General features: G+C 48.6%; 1 protein-coding gene across 1 annotated transcript in view; it reads left to right on the forward strand.

Annotated features, from left to right (window-relative positions):
* slc25a21 (solute carrier family 25 member 21) overlaps positions 1 to 20291 on the forward strand; it is an 84232-nt gene that overhangs the window by 18483 nt on the left and 45458 nt on the right. The window contains exon 2 of the mRNA XM_039009846.1: positions 8619 to 8702. Coding sequence (XP_038865774.1) covers positions 8619 to 8702 — 84 coding nt within the window. The remainder of the gene's footprint in view (positions 1 to 8618; positions 8703 to 20291) is intronic.

The raw sequence follows: 20291 nt of genomic DNA on the forward strand, positions 1-20291 counted from the left end.
CCCCTCCTCTCCTCACCTATCCTCCCCTCCTCTCCTCACCTATCCTCCCCTCCTCTCCTCACCTATCCTCTCCTCACCTCCTCTCCTCCTCACCTCCTCACCTCCTCTCCTCTCTCCTCACCTATCCTACCCTCCTCACCTCCTCTCCTCCTCTCCTCTCTCCTCACCTATCCTCCCCTCCTCTCCTCTCCTCACCTATCCTCCACCCCCTCTCCTCTCTCCTCTCCTCTCTCCTCACCTATCCTCCCTCCTCCCCTCCCCTCCTCTCCTCTCTCCTCACCTCCTCTCCTCTCTCCTCACCTATCCTACCCTCCTCACCTCCTCTCCTCCTCTCCTCTCTCCTCACCTATCCTCCCCTCCTCTCCTCTCTCCTCACCTATCCTCCCCTCCTCTCCTCTCCTCACCTATCCTCCACCCCCTCTCCTCCCTCCTCTCCTCTCTCCTCACCTATCCTCCCTCCTCCCCTCCCCTCCTCTCCTCTCTCCTCACCGCCTCACCTATCCTCCTCTCCTCTCTCCTCACCTCCTCTCCTCACCTATCCTACCCTCCTCTCACCTCCTCTCCTCTCTCCTCACCTATCCTCCCCTCCTCTCTCCTCACATATCCTCCCCTCCTCTCCTCTCTCCTCATCTATCCTCACCTATCCTCCTCTCTCCTCACCTATCCTCCCCTCTTCTCCTCTCTCCTCACCTCCTCTCCTCTCTCCTCACCTATCCTCCCCTCCTCTCCTCACCTATCCTCCCCTCCTCTCCTCTTTCCTCACCTATCCTCTCCTCTCCTCTCTCCTCACCTATCCTCCCCTCCTCTCCTCTCTCCTCACCTATCCTCTCCTTCTCTCTACCTGACTCCTCATCTAATCTCCTCTCTCCTCACCTATCCTCCCCTCCTCTCCTCTCTCCTCACCTATCCTCCTCTCCTCACCTATCCACCCCTTCTCTCTACCTGACTCCTCATCTAATCTCCTCTCTCCTCACCTATCCTCTCATCTAATCTCCTCTCTCCTCACCTATCCTCTCATCTAATCTCCTCTCTCCTCACCTATCCTCCCCTCCTCTCCTCTCTCCTCACCTATCCTCCTCTCCTCACCTATCTTCCCCTTCTCTCTACCTGACTCCTCATCTAAACTCCTCTCCTCTCTCCTCACATATCCTCTCCTCTCTCCTCACCTATCCTCCCCTCCTCTCCTCTCTCCTCACCTATCCTCCTCTCCTCTCTCCTCACCTATCCACCCCTTCTCTCTACCTGACTCCTCATCTAAACTCCTCTCCTCTCTCCTCACCTATCCTCTTCTCCTCTCTCCTCACCTATCCTCTTCTCCTCTCTCCTCACCTATCCTCTCCTTCTCTCTACCCGACTCCTCATCTAAACTCCTCTCCTCTCTCCTCACCTATCCTCTCCTTCTCTCTACCCGACTCCTCATCTAAACTCCTCTCCTCTCTCCTCACCTATCCTCTCCTTCTCTCTACCCGACTCCTCATCTAAACTCCTCTCCTCTCTCCTCACCTATCCTCTCCTTCTCTCTACCCGACTCCTCATCTAAACTCCTCTCCTCTCTCCTCACCTATCCTCTCCTTCTCTCTACCCGACTCCTCATCTAAACTCCTCTCCTCTCTCCTCACCTATCCTCTCCTTCTCTCTGCCCGACTCCTCATCTAAACTCCTCTCCTCTCTCCTCACCTATCCTCTTCAAGCCTTGACCCTGGACTCATATGCCTTTAATTAAGCTCGATCCTCTCCTCTCTCCTCATCTATCCTCCCCACCTCTCCTCTCTCCTCACCTATCCTCCTCTCCTCTCTCCTCACCTATCCTCACCTCCTCACCTATCCTCCCCTCCTCACCTATCCTCCCCTCCTCACCTATCCTCCCCTCCTCTCACCTCCTTTCTCCTCACCTATCCTCCCCTCCTCTCCTCTCCTCACCTATCCTCCTCTCCTCTTTCCTCACCTATCCTCTCCTCCTCTCCTCTCCTCTCTCCTCACCTATCCTCCCCTCCTCTCCTCTCCTCACCTATCCTCCTCTCCTCTCTCCTCACCTAGCCTCTCCTTCTCTCTACCTGACTCCTCATCTAATCTCCTCTCTCCTCACCTATCCTCTCATCTAATCTCCTCTCTCCTCACCTATCCTCCCCTCTTCTCCTCTCTCCTCACCTATCCTCTCCTCTCTCCTCACCTATCCTCTCCTTCTCTCTACCCGACTCCTCATCTAAACTCCTCTCCTCTCTCCTCACCTATCCTCTCCTTCTCTCTACCCGACTCCTCATCTAAACTCCTCTCCTCTCTCCTCACCTATCCTCTCCTTCTCTCTACCCGACTCCTCATCTAAACTCCTCTCCTCTCTCCTCACCTATCCTCTCCTTCTCTCTACCCGACTCCTCATCTAAACTCCTCTCCTCTCTCCTCACCTATCCTCTTCAAGCCTTGACCCTGGACTCATATGCCTTTAATTAAGCTCGATCCTCTCCTCTCTCCTCATCTATCCTCCCCACCTCTCCTCTCTCCTCACCTATCCTCCTCTCCTCTCTCCTCACCTATCCTCACCTCCTCACCTATCCTCCCCTCCTCACCTATCCTCCCCTCCTCACCTATCCTTCCCTCCTCTCCTCTCTCCTCACCTCCTTTCTCCTCACCTATCCTCCCCTCCTCTCCTCTCCTCACCTATCCTCCTCTCCTCTTTCCTCACCTATCCTCTCCTCCTCTCCTCTCCTCTCTCCTCACCTATCCTCCCCTCCTCTCCTCTCCTCACCTATCCTCCTCTCCTCTCTCCTCACCTAGCCTCTCCTTCTCTCTACCTGACTCCTCATCTAATCTCCTATCTCCTCACCAATCCTCTCCTTCTCTCTACCTGACTCCTCATCTAAACTCCTCTCCTCTCTCCTCACCTCCTATCCTCCCCTCCTCTCTCCTCTCCTCACCTATCCTCCCCTCCTTTCTCCTCACCTATCCTCCCCTCCTCTCCTCTCTCCTCACCTATCCTCTCCTCCTCTCCTCTCTCCTCACCTATCCTCCCCTCCTCTCCTCTCTCCTCACCTATCCTCTCCTTCTCTCTACCTGACTCCTCATCTAATCTCCTCTCTCCTCACCTATCCTCTCATCTAATCTCCTCTCTCTTCACCTATCCTCCCCTCCTCTCCTCTCTCCTCACCTATCCTCTCCTTCTCTCTACCTGACTCCTCATCTAATCTCCTCTCTCCTCACCTATCCTCTCATCTAATCTCCTCTCTCCTCACCTATCCTCCCCTCCTCTCTCCTCACCTATCCTCCCCTTCTCTCTACCTGACTCCTCATCTAAACTCCTCTCCTCTCTCCTCACCTATCCTCCCCTCCTCTCCTCTCTCCTCACCTATCCACCCCTTCTCTCTACCTGACTCCTCATCTAATCTCCTCTCTCCTCACCTATCCTCTCATCTAATCTCCTCTCTCCTCACCTATCCTCCCTTCCTCTCCTCTCTCCTCACCTTTCCTCCTCTCCTCACCTATCCTCCCCTTCTCTCTACCTGACTCCTCATCTAAACTCCTCTCCTCTCTCCTCACATATCCTCTCCTCTCTCCTCACCTATCCACCCCTTCTCTCTACCTGACTCCTCATCTAAACTCCTCTCCTCTCTCCTCACCTATCCTCCTCTCTCCTCACCTATCCTCTCCTTCTCTCTACCCGACTCCTCATCTAATCTTCTCCCCTCTCTTGTTCCCTACCCCCCCTTCCCTCTCCTCTTCTCTCGTCCCCTACTCCCCCCTCCCCTCTCCTCTCCTCCCCACCCCTTTCTCCTCTCCTCTCGCATAGGGAATACCCAACACAATTTAACAAGGCCAAATTTAAAAGACTCATTTTAAAAGAGCGGCCTGCCCTTTTAAAATCAGGCCCATCAAACCTCTTGCCTTTTGATCAACCCAATAACCCCTGCCCCTTCCCATCGGCAGTTATTTTAAATCATTATGTGTGTGTGTGTGTGTGTGTGTGTGTGTGCTTGCTTGCGTGCGTGTGCTTGCTTGCTTGCGTGTGTGTGTTTGCTTGCGTGTGTGTGTTTTTGCTTGCGTGTGTGTGTGTGTGCTTGCGCGTGTGTGTGCTTGCGCGTGTGTGTGTGTGTGTGTGCTTGGATTTCTGATGCGATGTATGCCAATGAGAGGCTTTGTAGCCACCGGTCGGCCATATTGGCACTCCTCAGAAGAAGCAATCCGCCACAGGAATGAATGGAATTCTACAGTATTTCAATAAAATATTTCAAGGACAAAATGACACGTGTCTAAGTAGTTTTGTTGTTGTAGTGGGGACAGTAACATTAGAACTTATACAATAAGAATTTTTTGGGTTATTTTTTGTTTTGTTTGTTTAGCATAATACAATTTAAAAGTATGCAGGTGTCTGCAATAGAATAAATGTGGCAAAAACAAATGTAGACATTAATAAATGCATTTTTATAGCTTCTAAAATCTTTTTTAGAATGGTGGGGGAGTGTCAAGATGGAAGTGCAGTGACTTCAAAACAGCGGCACCTGTCAGTCATCTAGTGTATATATAAATTAATTGGTTGGTCCCCAAGCCCCGGTTTCCCATTACCTCTGGGGTATGTTGGGGGACACGGCCCCTGGTCCATGTTGCCCTGTTTGGCCCTGAAACACTGCTGCTTCTGCCTATATAGGCCCCGATGGGCTCTGGTCAAAACTAGTGCACTGTAAAGGGACTAGGGTGACAAATGAGACGCAGCCTAGGATCTGTGTCTTTTATAGGGAGGTTGGGGTCAGGTGGTTGGGGTGGAGAGGTGACGGGGTGGAGGATTATTTAACCCTGAATGCTATTCTCCAGTCTATAGGCTCACAGAAGCACCAATCTGCCCTGGCCTTCACCCCCTTACCCCCTCAACCTGGCCAGTCTCATGGTGAAGCTCCCAGAGCTTGTAAAACTGGGCCAGAAAGAGTGGAGAGGGTAGTAGGGGAGAGGAGGGGAGTAGAGAGGGGAAGTGACTGTTGATGAACTCCCACATCTCATCACCTCTGAGTACATCTCGTCCGGTTCTGGCCCGGGAAGAGAGGGAGGGAGAGAGGGACGCTGGGAGTGTGATGTTTTAAAGAAGCCCCTGGGCTTTCCTCTGGTTCCTGTTCTGTCTGTCTGTCTGTCTGCTGAGTTTACGACGCCAAGACGGCTGCTCCTGGCTCCAAGGATCCAAGGCCGAGAGGATCCGCCAGAGCAGAGTCACTCACTGACGCCAGCTTATCTCTCTCTTTACCAGTCAACCAAGCCACTCAGCGCTCAGCGTTTCGTCTGGCTCACATTAACACTGGAAGCTCCTTGTCTACTTCAGAAAGCTGCTTATCTACTCTGCAGAACCCGTGCCTTGTCAAACTCGATATTCTCCTGCAGGGCAAATGACGATCGTCATGATCAGTGTTAGTCATTTCAGCACTTCTTCACATTGATTGTGAAAGGCAAGGCAACGCTAGTAGTCACACCCTCCCACACGAAGACCACTGAGGCCTGAGGTTGCCTATTCCTCCGGGCCCACAGGCCTCCTCTCCTCTGGTTCCTATTTCTGTGGTCCTCCCCATTATCTCTCCTCCTCTCTACTCGAGGCTTCTTTCTCCTCCAGGGCCATGGCCTCCTCTCTCTGGTCATCCTCCCCATTATCTCTCCTACTTCCTCTCCTATTGAGGCTTGTAGCTTCCTCCCCATTATCTCTCCCTCCCTGAGCCTAGCTCTTTGGTCCTGGTTTTATGGCAGGGTAGAGAAGGGCCATGAGGAAATGAGCTGACCCCAGGGTCAGGTGTGGAGTCAGGGGGCTGAGACCGGACCATGGCCCTACCACCTCCACCTCTACTCTGCTCTCTCCATCTCTGTCTCCGATCCACCTCTGTGTCTCTCTCTCTCAGTCCACCTCTCCCCCAACCCCCCCGACCCGAACCCCCCGACCCGAACTGGCCCTGAGAGAGAGATAGGAGAGAGCGAGGCAAGAGGGATCGGGGGTTACTAAGGGACAGGACCCCTTCAAGCCTTGACCCTGGACTCATATGCCTTTAATTAAGCTCGATTTGAATTTGTTTACAAGCCCCACTGGTCTTAAATCTTCTGGGTATGCCCCCACCCTACGGCACCCCAATTCCCCCGTACACCCCTCCAACACCGCCATCCTTTCTTCCATAGTTCCCCTTTTCTTCCACTCCTTTTCTTCTTATCTTTAATATGGTGTTGGACGTCTCTTTATTACTGTGTTTTAACCTAGGCTCAGCCACGGGTTACAAGCTATTGGGGAATCCACCAAATAGGATTTTGGGGACACTCCCTGTAAGAGTGTGGCGATATGAGGTCTGCTCACCCCACTAAACCTCACCCGTCCTCCCTCTTCTCCAACCTCCTCTTCCTCCCCTGCCCCGTCCCTCCCCTGTCATCGCCCCTACTCCTCTCCCTCTCCTCCCCCCTCCTCCTCCCCCCTTCTCTCCTCTGCCCCTATTTACTCTTTTCCCCCTCCTCACCCATCCTCCCCTGTTAGGACCCGTGGCCCTTTATGGCTCCATCAGGCACCCGCCTGGACGACTTACTGCTGACCTCATGACCTACCATTGAGGGCCGTACGAGGAGAGGATCTTTCTCTCCTTCCTCCCAGACTCCTCTCCACTATGTCTCCGTCACTGAGCCCTTTTCTGTCTCTCGTTGTCTTTCTCTCCTTCCTCCCAGACTCCTCTCCACTATGTCTCCGTCACTGAGCCCTCTTCTGTCTCTCGCTGTCTTTCTCTCCTTCCTCCCAGACTCCTCTCCACTATGTCTCCGTCACTGAGCCCTCTTCTGTCTCTCGTTGTCTTTCTCTCCTTCCTCCCAGACTCCTCTCCACTATGTCTCCGTCACTGAGCCCTCTTCTGTCTCTCGCTGTCTTTCTCTCCTTCCTCCCAGACTCCTCTCCACTATGTCTCCGTCACTGAGCCCTCTTCTGTCTCTCGCTGTCTTTCTCTCCTTCCTCCCAGACTCCTCTCCACTATGTCTCCGTCACTGAGCCCTCTTCTGTCTCTCGCTGTCTTTCTCTCCTTCCTCCCAGACTCCTCTCCACTATGTCTCCGTCACTGAGCCCTCTTCTGTCTCTCGCTGTCTTTCTCTCCTTCCTCCCAGACTCCTCTCCACTATGTCTCCGTCACTGAGCCCTCTTCTGTCTCTCGCTGTCTTTCTCTCCTTCCTCCCAGACTCCTCTCCACTATGTCTCCGTCACTGAGCCCTCTTCTGTCTCTCGCTGTCTTTCTCTCCTTCCTCCCAGACTCCTCTCCACTATGTCTCTGTCACTGAGCCCTCTTCTGTCTCTCGCTGTCTTTCTCTCCTTCCTCCCAGACTCCTCTCCACTATGTCTCCGTCACTGAGCCCTCTTCTGTCTCTCGCTGTCTTTCTCTCCTTCCTCCCAGACTCCTCTCCACTATGTCTCCGTCACTGAGCCCTCTTCTGTCTCTCGCTGTCTTTCTCTCCTTCCTCCCAGACTCCTCTCCACTATGTCTCCGTCACTGAGCCCTCTTCTGTCTCTCGCTGTCTTTCTCTCCTTCCTCCCAGACTCCTCTCCACTATGTCTCCGTCACTGAGCCCTCTTCTGTCTCTCGCTGTCTTTCTCTCCTTCCTCCCAGACTCCTCTCCACTATGTCTCTGTCACTGAGCCCTCTTCTGTCTCTCGTTGTCTTTCTCTCCCTCCTCCCAGACTCCTCTCCACTATGTCTCTGTCACTGAGCCCTCTTCTGTCTCTCGTTGTCTTTCTCTCTCTCTGTCTTCCAGTTGTTTGTCATGACAATTGTAATGTTCAGGGGGTGCTTTTGTGACGTCAATGTGCTGATTTGTGATTCTGTTCGCTGTGCCATCCTTTCATTGGTCGAGGAGTCGTGTCCAGAGAGCCAAAGGGCCTTCAGCAGTGAAAAGAAAATCATTTCAAGGCATCCCAACCTTCTCTTCCCCAAATATATAACGTATAACCCTTCCTAACCATCCTCTTAACAATACCCCAGCCTTGATGGCCTCCAACCTACCCCTGTTTACAGCTCTCACGCCCCCAGTCTCGCCAATGCTCTGCAGCCCTCAGCCATCCCCTCACCATCCCCTCACCAAAACCCCAGCCCTACCGCCCACCTCTCTGTATCCCCGCACTTCCAGCGGTTGTATCATGTAAAAGATTTACACGGAGCTCAGACGTCTTTATTAGGGGGTTTAGCAGCATGTTTAGTACAACACAAAATCCCATCGACTGCTTCTATCATATTAAAACGTTTACACGTAACCCAGGAGCTGTTACAATGCTTCTTACTAGCGTGTTAGCAGAATTCAGCGCTAGCTACGTAAAGGTTGGTCCCGGTCCTGAGGAGTTGAGGGGCTAATTGGATATAGGCTGGGTTAAGTAAATGTTTGACTTCTCCTCTGGGCTGCAGGGACCTGTGGTTAGGAGTGGAGGGAGGGGAGGGAGGAGAGTAAATGGATAAGTGTGGACATTTACATGATAATTCGGACGATGATGTCCCTTTGAAATCAATCTATGACACGCACGTAATCAATATTCCAAGATGAGAGTTTCTCAAAGAACAGCCCCTCTCACGTATCCAACTAAGCTGTTCCCGATATTGGCTGTACTCGGTGCGTATTGCATTTGTTCTGATGCGATGTCGTTCCGTCAGGTTTCAGATCCAGAGAGGCACCAGTGATCCACACAACTACAAGAGCCTCGTCGACTGCTTCAGAACCATCTTCCACAACGAAGGGTAAGTGTACTGGCAGCCAGTAGACATGCTGGCCTTGTTTTAACCTTAATCGCACACGGTACAGCTACTCTTCCTGTACCTCGGCACAGTTGAGGCATTCAATGAATACCCTCATGTTTCCCTCTAAAAACAGGTGTGTGTTCCCATGTTATTTAGTGTGTAGACAAATAACATGGCAAGATGCACCTGGTAGGAGTTTAACTGAAACGATGGTGACCTCTACTATAAATGATCGTTATTGTTTTTTTTGGGCTGTTTTTTTGTCTGTATTTCCCTGTTCATTAGCAGGTTAGCATTTTTCGCCATGAATGTTGTTCTGGAGGCAGCTCTGCAGAGTGGTCACTAGCTGGCACAGCCACAAAGTCATACCATCTGGTTTTAAAACTAACCTTAACCACACTGCTAACCGTAATGCCTAACCCTAACCTTGAATACATTTTAGTTTTCATGATTTTTTTCAATATAGACAATGTTGACTTTGCAGCTGGCCATCAGTGCATTCGGAAAGTATTCAGACCCCTTGACTTTTTCCACATTTTGTTACGTTACAGCCTTATTCTAAAATTGATCGAATTGTTTTTTTCACTCATTAATCTACACACAATACCCCATAATGACAAAGCAAAAACTGTTTTTTAGAAATGTTTGCAAAAAAAAGATTTAAAAATACTACTTAAATTTCACATTTTATGTAAGTATTCAGACCCTTTACTCAGTACTTTGTTGAAGCACCTTTGGCAGCGATTACAGCCTCGAGTCTTCTTGGGTATGACACTACAAGCTTGGCACACCTGTATTTGGGGAGTTTCTCCCATTCTTCTCTGCAGATCCTCTCAAGCTCTGTCAGGTTGGATGGGGAGCGTCGCTGCACAGCTATTTTCAGGTCTCTCCAGAGATGGTCGATCGGGTTCAAGTCCGGGCTCTGGCTTGGCCAGTCAAGGACATTCAGAGACTTGTCCCGAAGCCACTCCTGCGTTGTCTTGGCTGTGTGCTCAGGGTCGTTGTCCTGTTGGAAGGTAAACCTTCGCCCCAGTCTGAGGTCCTGAGCGCTCTGGAGCAAGTTTTCATCATGGATCTCTCATCAGACCAGAGAATCTTGTTTCTCATGGTCTGAGAGTCCTTTAGGTGCCTTTTGGCAAATTCCAAGCGGGCTGTAATGTGCCTTTTACTGAGGAGTGGCTTCCTTATGGCCGCTCTACAATAAAGCCCTGATTGGTGGAGTGCTGCAGAGATGGTCGCACCTGAGCTCAATTTCAAGTCTCATAGCAAAGGGTCTGAATACTTATGTAAATAAGGTATTTCTGTTATTATTTGTAATACATTTGCAAAAATGTCTAAACCTGTTTTCACTTGGTCGTTATGGGGTATTGTGTGTAGATTGCTGACGAAAACAAGTGATTGAATCAATTTTAGAATAAGTGTAACAGGGTTTTATTGGTGATTCCCCTTGCCACTTTATTGTTAAGCCAATGGGTTTTTGGTTTTAGTTTTGTCTTGCCGTCACCTACTCAACATGGCATCTTATTGGCTGGTTTGCGTAGCTTGCTTACGAGGGAGGATGTTTCATTAGAATCGTCCCAGTGAACAAGCACCAAACCAGCGGTAAGTTGTTGGTTGCAAAGCACTGTACATCAAAAGTGATTTTTATACTCCCAAGTGATGATTTAAGTGTACAATTTATATACATTTGTTTGTAAATGTTATTCGAACATCACACATAAGATGCAATGTTTTTTGGAGAATATTGGTTGTGCATTTTGGTTGTAAAGAATTCCCGCCAGTACTAGCTAGCAACTTACTGTGTCTGGTGGGGGGGGTTCATATATTTTGTACAGTGCGTGAGTGCAGAGTTGGATGGTGAGCCGTGCATTGCATGACGTGCAATTTTGTGCTGTTCCTACCAGGTACATTGTTAAAGATATTATATTGTATATTGTAATTGTATTATTTTGGTAACTACATGGCCCAGTGAACAAGCACCAAACCAGCGTGCGTGAGTGCAGAGTTGGATGGTGAGCCGTGCATTGCATGACGTGCAATTTTGTGCTGTTCCTACCAGGTACATTGTTAAAGAATAAATCTCCATGACTGGTGCTACATGTTGGAATTCGTCTCGAGGATTGATTGTACACAACGCAAGAAGAGTACTGTTACAGTGGTGCCGTGACCGTTCTTCTGGATCGGATCATCCTTCGCTGGATTTCCATCTCAGAACTTCGCCGTGGTTGCCGTTGAAGAACCAGATAAGACGTTGCTGGTGCAGTATAGTGCGATATCGCATTTCGCCACAAGAGGGCGCCATCAACGTTTTATTATCGAAATTGATGATTTCTCTGGCTGAGACACTTCACAGATAAACGATATAACTTTTGTGTTACTTGTTTATTTGCAATTCTAATGTATATCTGATATAAGTAGGGTGAGTTTTACCTGTGTACTAGATATAGGTTCGATTTTGACGTGACGTTAAAGAAAGAAATATATATATGCATTTTTTTGCTAGTTACATTTTTATTAGTGTGTTGATTTCCCATTGTTAAAATGGAAGGTGTTGGGAGAGGTAGGGGTTTCCTGTCATTTAATCTGTCACCATCTGTTGGTAGGGGTTCAGGCAAAATTCCAGTTGCTTCTACACCTATGCCTAAACTGGAGGGTTTTGGGAGTTTTGATGATAGTGTACCCATGGAAACGCCCAAGGATGTGTATGACAGAGTTTTGCCAAATACAGGGAGTGGGGAGGTCTCCATGGATTTCATAGCAGACATAGTACAGCAGATTGGTCATTCCATTGGGGAGAACATTGCCTCCTGTTTGGAGTCAAAGGCAATTGTTGGACATGTTGGGGACAATGTTATGGGGAATGCATGCAGCTCTAGGGGTTTGGATGTGTCGGGCCTGAACCTGGTATTGAAGTCTGATATCAGGGAACCGGTGTACTTTCGGGGGGATGGCTCTGAAAAGTGCACAGTGCATGAGTGGGAGGATATGGTCATGGTTTACATGCGTAAGAGGGATGTATCTGTGATGGACCAAGCTGTTGAGGTTATGGGTAGGCTTATGGGAAGGGCCCGCGATGTTGTTAAAGTTGGCATACGCAGCAATCCCTCCGTTGATTTATCTAAAGGCCCGAGTCCCATCTTTGACATACTGAAACAACATTTTAGTGACACTGCTTTTTCAAGCATGCCCCTCGCTGACTTTTATGCCACATTACCTCTGACTGATGAACAACCATTTGAATATTGGCTCAGACTGAACAGGGCTATGGAGGTTGCTGAAGATTGTCTAAAGAGACAGAAAAAGAGTGTTGAAGACCCATCTCGTGAGCTCACAGTCATGTTCATCAGACATTGCCCTAACGCTGAACTGTCCCTTATCTTTAAGTGCAAGCCATTACAGCAGTGGACTGCTGCAGATGTTCATGAGAGGCTGGATGAATACAGGAGGGAGCAGAGGTACTCTCACTTATCTAAGGTGACCCCAGCCATCACAACAATGAAGCAGGAAGTTGGTGCTGTCATGCCGATCACCATGCCTGCTGTGAGGCCCCACATGGAAGTACCCAATACGTTGCCTTACCCAGCCCAGACAATTCAGGGCTCAGCTGAGCCGATGGAACGTATCCTTGCAATGCTGGAGCGTGTGCTGGAGCAGAGACCACAACAGTCTGACCATAGGTTCCAGAAAGGGAATAGGAGCAAAGTGAAGTCTAATGGGCCATGTAACGTGTGCGGGGATGCTGGACATGATACTTACTTTCACTGCAGGGCCAATCACCTCTGCTTTCTTTGTCATGTAGCTGGCCACGCACGCTCTCAGTGCCCCAAGGCCGCAGCTCTGAGCACAGCTGGTGGAGTCCCTACAGTAACCACTGCTCAGCTCCCGGAAAACTAGTAGGCCTGCATGTAGAAGGGGAGAGTGTTGGGCCTTTTGTAGAGTCCCCATCGGTGAGAGCTGTTGATTTGGAGTCTGTATATAAAAGTGTTTGTGACGAAATGGAGACTGAGAAGAGTATCATAATGCAGAACACACAGAGGCTTTCCGCACATGATGATTTATTTTATGCCAAGGTGTTAATAGGAGGAGAAGTGGAAATGAGAGCTATGCTTGACAGTGGATCCATGGCTTGTACCTTGAGCTCTAGGGTCTTACCTGAACTGTTGCGTGCAGGAGTGTTGAAAAGTCCATCATTGAGTCCTACAGAGGTAGTCTTGGTTGGTTGTGGTGGGTTGAAGACGAAGCCTTTGGGAGTATGTGAGCTGGAGATGGAGGTGTACGGATGTGTAGTTGCCGTGCCTACACTGGTGGTTGAAGGCCAGAGTGATGACCTCATCTTGGGCAGCAATCTCCTAAAGCACTTGATTCGCCACCTGAAGACGGATGGAGATCTCTGGAAGAGGGCTTATACTCCTGGGTGTGACGGGGGTGAGGAGAGCAAGCTAATCAATATGATGGCTAATGTGGAGAGATGGAGAGACAGTGAAGTACCTGACAAAGTTGGAACTGTGAGACTAAAAGGGGCGGTGACTCTAGAGCCTATGCAGGAGCACTTAGTCTGGGGCAGACTACGAAACACTCAGAATCTATCAGCGGGCAGTGCTGTTCTCATTGAGCCCAGCAGTTCAAGGTCAACACCAAGGTCAATACTAGTAGGGAGGACAGTAGCTCTATTGCGGGGGGATGGGTGGCTCCCTGTTAGAGTGATAAACCCTTCTCAGAAGACCGTGACATTGAGACGAAACGCCACTCTAGCCGATGTCTTTCCTTGCATGGCTCTAGAGGACTTTGACTGTTCGTGTGTGAATGATGATTCATCAGCAGCTTTGCAGCAGCAAGTGCAGAGAACGGCTGATATACTCACTGACTGCCAAGATGACTTGACACTGACTGATGACGGTTCCAGCCAACTTCACGATACTGACGGACCTGACAGTTCAAGCGAACCTGAGGTCTTACGTGACTTAGGTTTGACTGATATTGATGTCAACTCCTGTCAAGCGTCTCCTGCTGGTAAGAAGAAACTCATCCAGCTCATAGCTGAGTACCAGTCTATTTTTTCCAGGCACAAGTTGGATTGTGGAAAAGCTTCCGGATGTCTTCACCGCATTCAACTGAGTGATGAGAAACCCTTTCGGATGCCCTACCGACGCCTTTCACCAAATCATTATGAGAAACTCAAACAAGCATTGAATGAGATGGAAGAACGTGAAATCATAAGGAAGTCTAGTAGTGAGTTCGCCTCTCCCCTTGTCCTTGTATGGAAGAAGTCTGGAGACCTGAGACTCTGTACTGATTTTCGTTTGCTCAATGCTCGCACCATCAAAGACGCCCACCCACTCCCTCACCAGGCTGACGCACTGGCTGCTTTAGGTGGAAATGCCTTTTTCTCGACAATGGACCTTACCTCTGGCTACTACAATGTGGAAGTGCATGAGGATGACCGGAGATTCACAGCTTTTACGTCGCCATTTGGATTGTACGAATACAATCGTATGCCACAGGGGTTATGTAATAGTCCTGCAACCTTTATGAGGATGATGCTAAACATCTTTGGAGATCAGAACTTTCTTAGCCTGCTGTGTTACCTTGACGATGTCTTGGTCTATGCGCCCACTGAAGATCTGGCTTTACAGCGCCTGGAAATGGTTTTTGAGCGTCTCAAGGCTCACAACCTGAAGTTGGCGCCAAAAAAATGTAACTTTCTGCAGAGGTCTGTGAAGTTTCTGGGGCATATCATTAGTGCGGATGGTGTAGCTACAGACCCTGAGAAGGTGAGGGCCATTACAGGAGTAACAGAAGCTGATCTAATGGAAGATGGCACTGACATTCCATCTCAGAAGAAATTGAGGTCATTCCTTGGGATGGTGGTGTATTATCAACAGTTCATTGAAGGTTGCTCGACCATTGCAAAGCCTCTCTTTGGATTGACTACTGGACACAAGGCTCCACGCTGGAAAAAGAAGCGACGCTCACCTGTCAGGAAGTTGACGGCTGCCGACTGGACAACAGAATGCAGACAGGCCTTATTCCAGCTAAAGCAAGCCTTACTGGACCAGGTTTTGTTGGCCCACCCCAACTTCGAAAAACCCTTTCTACTCTCGGTGGATGCGTCCAGCAATGGCTTAGGTGCTGTGCTGTCCCAGGTGCAGGAACAGGGAGCTACAGCGAGACCTATAGCCTTCGCGAGCAAGTCCCTCAGTTATGCGCAGTCGAGGTATCCTGCACACAGGCTCGAGTTCTTTGCCATGAAATGGGCTATCTGTGACAAGTTCCACCACTGGCTACGGGGACAGCAGTTCACGGTATGGACAGATAATAATCCCTTGACATACATTCTGACCAAAGCAAAGCTTGATGCTTGTGAACAGAGATGGGTCGCCAAGCTGGCACCGTACGAGTTTGACATCAAGTACATCCCTGGAAAAATAAATGTTGTTGCAGATGCTTTGAGCAGAGAGCCCTTCGTACGACCCAGTGCACTCCATCGCCTGACAAGGGTCCCGTACGAGACCTTACTAGCTGAAGCCGACGCTGTGCGCACAGACAGAGTGCAAGATGTGTTTCGCTGGTCCAGCCACCCCTTTGACAAAGCCTCTGACTCCAACGAAGTGGTCATTAGCTGTCAGGCTACTGTTGACCCATCTGGTGCTTTATCAAGACATGAAGTTGCAGCTGTTCTTCATTCACACAGGTGCTGGGGGGATGAAGTGGGCTCACATGCACTGCTGTTGCCACAGCTTCCACAGGCTGTTATGCCATCAGAGCAGACCGATGTCGATGTTCTGCCACACGACCGACTGATGAGTAAGCAGCGTGATGACAACGTGATCAGCAGAGTGATCTTCTTTGTGGAGAGGGGGAGAAGACCATCCCGGAGAGAGCGTTCCCATGAGACTGTTGAGGTTTTGTGTCTTCTCAGAAGTTGGGACAAGTTGACCATGAAGATGGGTGTACTGTATCGTGTTTCAAGGAATGTGGTTACAAAGAGGAAAACGTATCTGTATGTGGTTCCAGCCTCCATGAAAGCAATGGTGTTGAAGGGTGTCCATGATGAAGCTGGTCACCAGGGCCAACAGAGAACAGTCTACCTGACAAGACAGAGGTTCTTCTGGCATGGCCTGGAGAGGGAGGTAAAAGCATATGTGAAGTGCTGCAGGAGATGCGTCGTGAGCAAGACTCCTGAACCGGAAGCGAGAGCTCCTCTTGAGAGCATAATAACAACTGAGCCTCTTGAACTAGTGTGCATAGACTTCTGGTCTGCAGAAGATTCTTCAAACAAGTCCTTGGATGTGCTCGTTGTTACTGACCACTTTACCAAATTGGCTCATGCCTTCTTGTGTCCGAACCAGTCTGCTAAGTCAGTAGCTCATCAGTTGTGGAACAACTATTTCTGTGTCTACGGGATGCCTCGCCGTATACATTCAGACCAGGGAGCCAACTTCGAGAGCGCTTTAATAGCCGAACTGTTGAGTGTTGCAGGTGTTCAGAAGTCTCACACCACGCCGTACCATCCGATGGGGAACGGGTCCTGCGAAAGGATGAATAGGACGTTGGGAAACATGATCCGGGCCCTGCCAAAGAGAGCAAAGCACAGATGGCCTCAGGCGCTGAAGTCCATCACGTTTGCGTACAATTGTACAATCCACGAGACCACAGGCTTTGCCCCTTTCCTGCTAATGTTTGGGAGGACGCCAAGACTGCCTGTTGACATAGTCTTTGGCTCAGTCATAGAGAACCCAGAAGTTGTCGACTATGACCAGTTTGTTCAGTCTTTGAGGAGAGATCTGAAAGAAGCCATGAATACAGCACAGGCATCTGCAGCGAAGCAGTTGAAGAGGCATGCTGACCTTTATGACAGAAGAGTCAGAGGAGCACCAGTGGAGATTGGTGATCGAGTGTTGCTGGCTAACAAGGTGGAGCGGGGAAAGCGGAAGCTCGCTGACCGTTGGGAGGATACTGTCTACCTTGTCACTGGGTTGAATGCTGACAGCCACACTTTTAAGATTCAGAACAGCTCCACTGGACGGGAGAAGACGGTACATCGCAACCTGATAATGCCAGTCAACTTCCTTCCTCTTCCCCATGCTGCCGTTGATGAGGGAACAGACATGTCTGGATTAACAGAGTCTGAGGGCATGAATGACAGCCTTATGGTCTCAGCTGCCATGGACACTGCAGTGGATGATGATGCTGAGTACAGAACGAGAGTGTGGGTGTCAGAATTGCCTTCTGAAGGAACAGGTGACACAAGCCTGGAGGGTGATGTGCGATCCTTGGATGCTCAGGATATTCCACCTTTGGATTCTGTGGAAGATATACTGCAGCTGGAAGTTCTGCCTCGGTCAGAGAGTCTTCAAGAATCTGACCGAGACCGTAACAGTGTAGTGAGTGAGCTAATTGACCAGTCTACTTACGATATCCGTACTGACCTACCAAACTCGGACCATTCCTTACCTGATCAGTTACAGACGGACTGTGTTGACAGTCCCACTATTGCAACAGTACACAACACTGTTACCCCTTATGCAGTTGAAGGTAGTCGGGGTCGTATTAGGTCAAGGGCAGGAAGACTATTTAAACCAGTGTCAAGACTGATTGAGATTATGAATCAGCAGACAGTTAGCTCTTGAAGGTTTAATATGTGAATAGAGGGTCAATGGTATTGGCATCTTTTATTTGTTTTGCTTTTACATCATTGTGACCATGATTAGAGGTTGCAAGATGGTAATGTGACGGATATGATCAACTCTCTTATGGTAGTTTATTTTATTACTTGGATGTTTTAAAGTCACTGAGTGTACTTAACATGTAACAGGCATGTTTACCTATGAGGGCTAAGGGGATTGATCAACCGCTTTTCACTCTAATTCTCAAGGAGAATAGTCTAATGACTGGAATATTTAGTGACTGATTTAAAGCAGGGTCTGCATCCTTGATATACACAGCTTTACCTTTTAGTTTCTCTATTAGGTAGTATAAAAATATATCAAATTTTTTTTCCTCTGAGTTATTCTGTACATATGTTGAGTGTCTCTGTATCTGGTATGTTTGCACAGTGCCGTTTTGTATTTTTTTATTTTTTTTCTTTGCAAGTGGAATTCAGTAGGGGGGAGTGTAACAGGGTTTTATTGGTGATTCCCCTTGCCACTTTATTGTTAAGCCAATGGGTTTTTGGTTTTAGTTTTGTCTTGCCGTCACCTACTCAACATGGCATCTTATTGGCTGGTTTGCGTAGCTTGCTTACGAGGGAGGATGTTTCATTAGAATCGTCCCAGTGAACAAGCACCAAACCAGCGGTAAGTTGTTGGTTGCAAAGCACTGTACATCAAAAGTGATTTTTATACTCCCAAGTGATGATTTAAGTGTACAATTTATATACATTTGTTTGTAAATGTTATTCGAACATCACACATAAGATGCAATGTTTTTTGGAGAATATTGGTTGTGCATTTTGGTTGTAAAGAATTCCCGCCAGTACTAGCTAGCAACTTACTGTGTCTGGTGGGGGGGGTTCATATATTTTGTACAGTGCGTGAGTGCAGAGTTGGATGGTGAGCCGTGCATTGCATGACGTGCAATTTTGTGCTGTTCCTACCAGGTACATTGTTAAAGATATTATATTGTATATTGTAATTGTATTATTTTGGTAACTACATGGCCCAGTGAACAAGCACCAAACCAGCGTGCGTGAGTGCAGAGTTGGATGGTGAGCCGTGCATTGCATGACGTGCAATTTTGTGCTGTTCCTACCAGGTACATTGTTAAAGAATAAATCTCCATGACTGGTGCTACATGTTGGAATTCGTGTCGAGGATTGATTGTACACAACGCAAGAAGAGTACTGTTACATAAGGCTGTAACGTAACAAAATGTGGAAAAAGTCAAGGGGTCTGAATCCTTTCAGAAGGCACTGTATCTAAGGGGAAATCCCTCAGTTCTGCCTCCGGGACAAGACTCGTGGCAATAAATGCCAACCTGCTGTTCATTAGGGAAGTTATCCAACAATTAGCTCAATTTCTAACGGAGAGATAAGTCCATGCTCGGTATCGAGTGCCATTTTGCTACATTTTCAGTAGGAGGAACTCACTCAATCTAGCTGAAGAGAAATAGTACAACACATGGGGCCTTCCTTCTTCCTCTCACTCGCCATCCCTCTGGTAAAAGTGTCTCTCTCGCTCTTTCTCTCTTTCTCTGGTGAAAGTGTTTTTCTCCCTCCCCTCTGTTCCTGTGACAGGGCAGTGAGACAGAGACAGTGTACAGAGCCAGGTGAAAGTGTGTGCCACTCAGCCTGTTTATGGACAGACGACAGCTTTATAGTGGATATAAAATTGATGTGTGAGCGTGTGTGTGCTGAGCGGCTGCCTGGTGACAGTTGGGGAACTTCTTTGCTGGATAACAGCCCACAAACCCTGCTACTGTTGGTTTGTGTGTGTGTGTGTGTGTGTGTGTCAAATCAAATAAATTTGAATCAAATTGTATTTGTCACATGCGCCAAATACAACAGGTGTAGACCTGACAATGAAATGTTTACTTACGAGCCCTTAACCAACAGTGCAATTTTAAGAAAAATAAGAGTTAAGAAAATATTAGCTAAATATACTCAAGTTTAAAAAGTAACACAATAAAATAACATTAACGAGGCTATATACAGGGGGTACCGAGTCAATGTGCGGGGTTACAGGTTAGTTGAGGTAATTGAGGTGATATGTACACAGACGTACGGGAGAAGTGACTGTGCATAGATAATAAACAGCAAGTAGCGGCAGTCAATACAAAATAGTCCGGGTTTAGTCCCAGGCTCTTTAGCTTAGTGATGAGCTTTGAGGCCACTCTGGTGTGTGCGCTCGCGCTCGTGTGCCTGCATGTGTGTGGGTGAATTTGTCTGAGTATGTGTCTGTATTACTATTTATTTATACCTCTCACTTTATCTACTTGTAAATAACCATTTGATGACATAGCACAGTACATAGTACATACCGTTACTGCTAGTTTTACTCCTACTTTTAAATATGTGTTTACCACTTACCTTATTGTGTTACTGTTGTTACTTGTGTGCTCTGTGTTTTGATATTTCACTGTTGAGAGGTCGCTTGCAGGTAGGCATGTCATTATATTCCACCATTTACACCCCCACTGTATCCTGTGTCGAGGTTTTATGAACTTGGATTAGATGTCATTTTGATTTGATTTGATTTTACAGTAAGGATGCTTGGCATCTCAGGAGACGCGGGTGTAAAAAGGGAATGCACCAGGGCTATGTCTCCGGATATACTCAGCCAGGAGGGCTGTACTGTTCAGAAATGGCACCCCAGCAAGCAGGGCACATCTGCTGGGCAACAGGGGATACAGTTCAGCCTTTACAGGAAAAAGGCCCATCAAGTTGGTGGTTGAAAATATTACTGGTATGCTGGGTATTTGGTGGCATTGATGCAGAGAGAATCTGCCTCTCAGGCAGCTAGGGGTGACGCTAAAAAACATACAATTAAGATGACTTTCTGCCAGCATCCAGTCCACACCCCTACCCCGTCAGTCAGCCTGCTGTCCTCCGCTCCTGTACATGCTACTCCACCACGTGGGCCTCTGTCCTCC

The sequence above is a fragment of the Salvelinus namaycush genome, chromosome 15 (genome assembly GCF_016432855.1).
Source record: "Salvelinus namaycush isolate Seneca chromosome 15, SaNama_1.0, whole genome shotgun sequence".
NCBI classification, from domain to species: domain Eukaryota; kingdom Metazoa; phylum Chordata; class Actinopteri; order Salmoniformes; family Salmonidae; genus Salvelinus; species Salvelinus namaycush.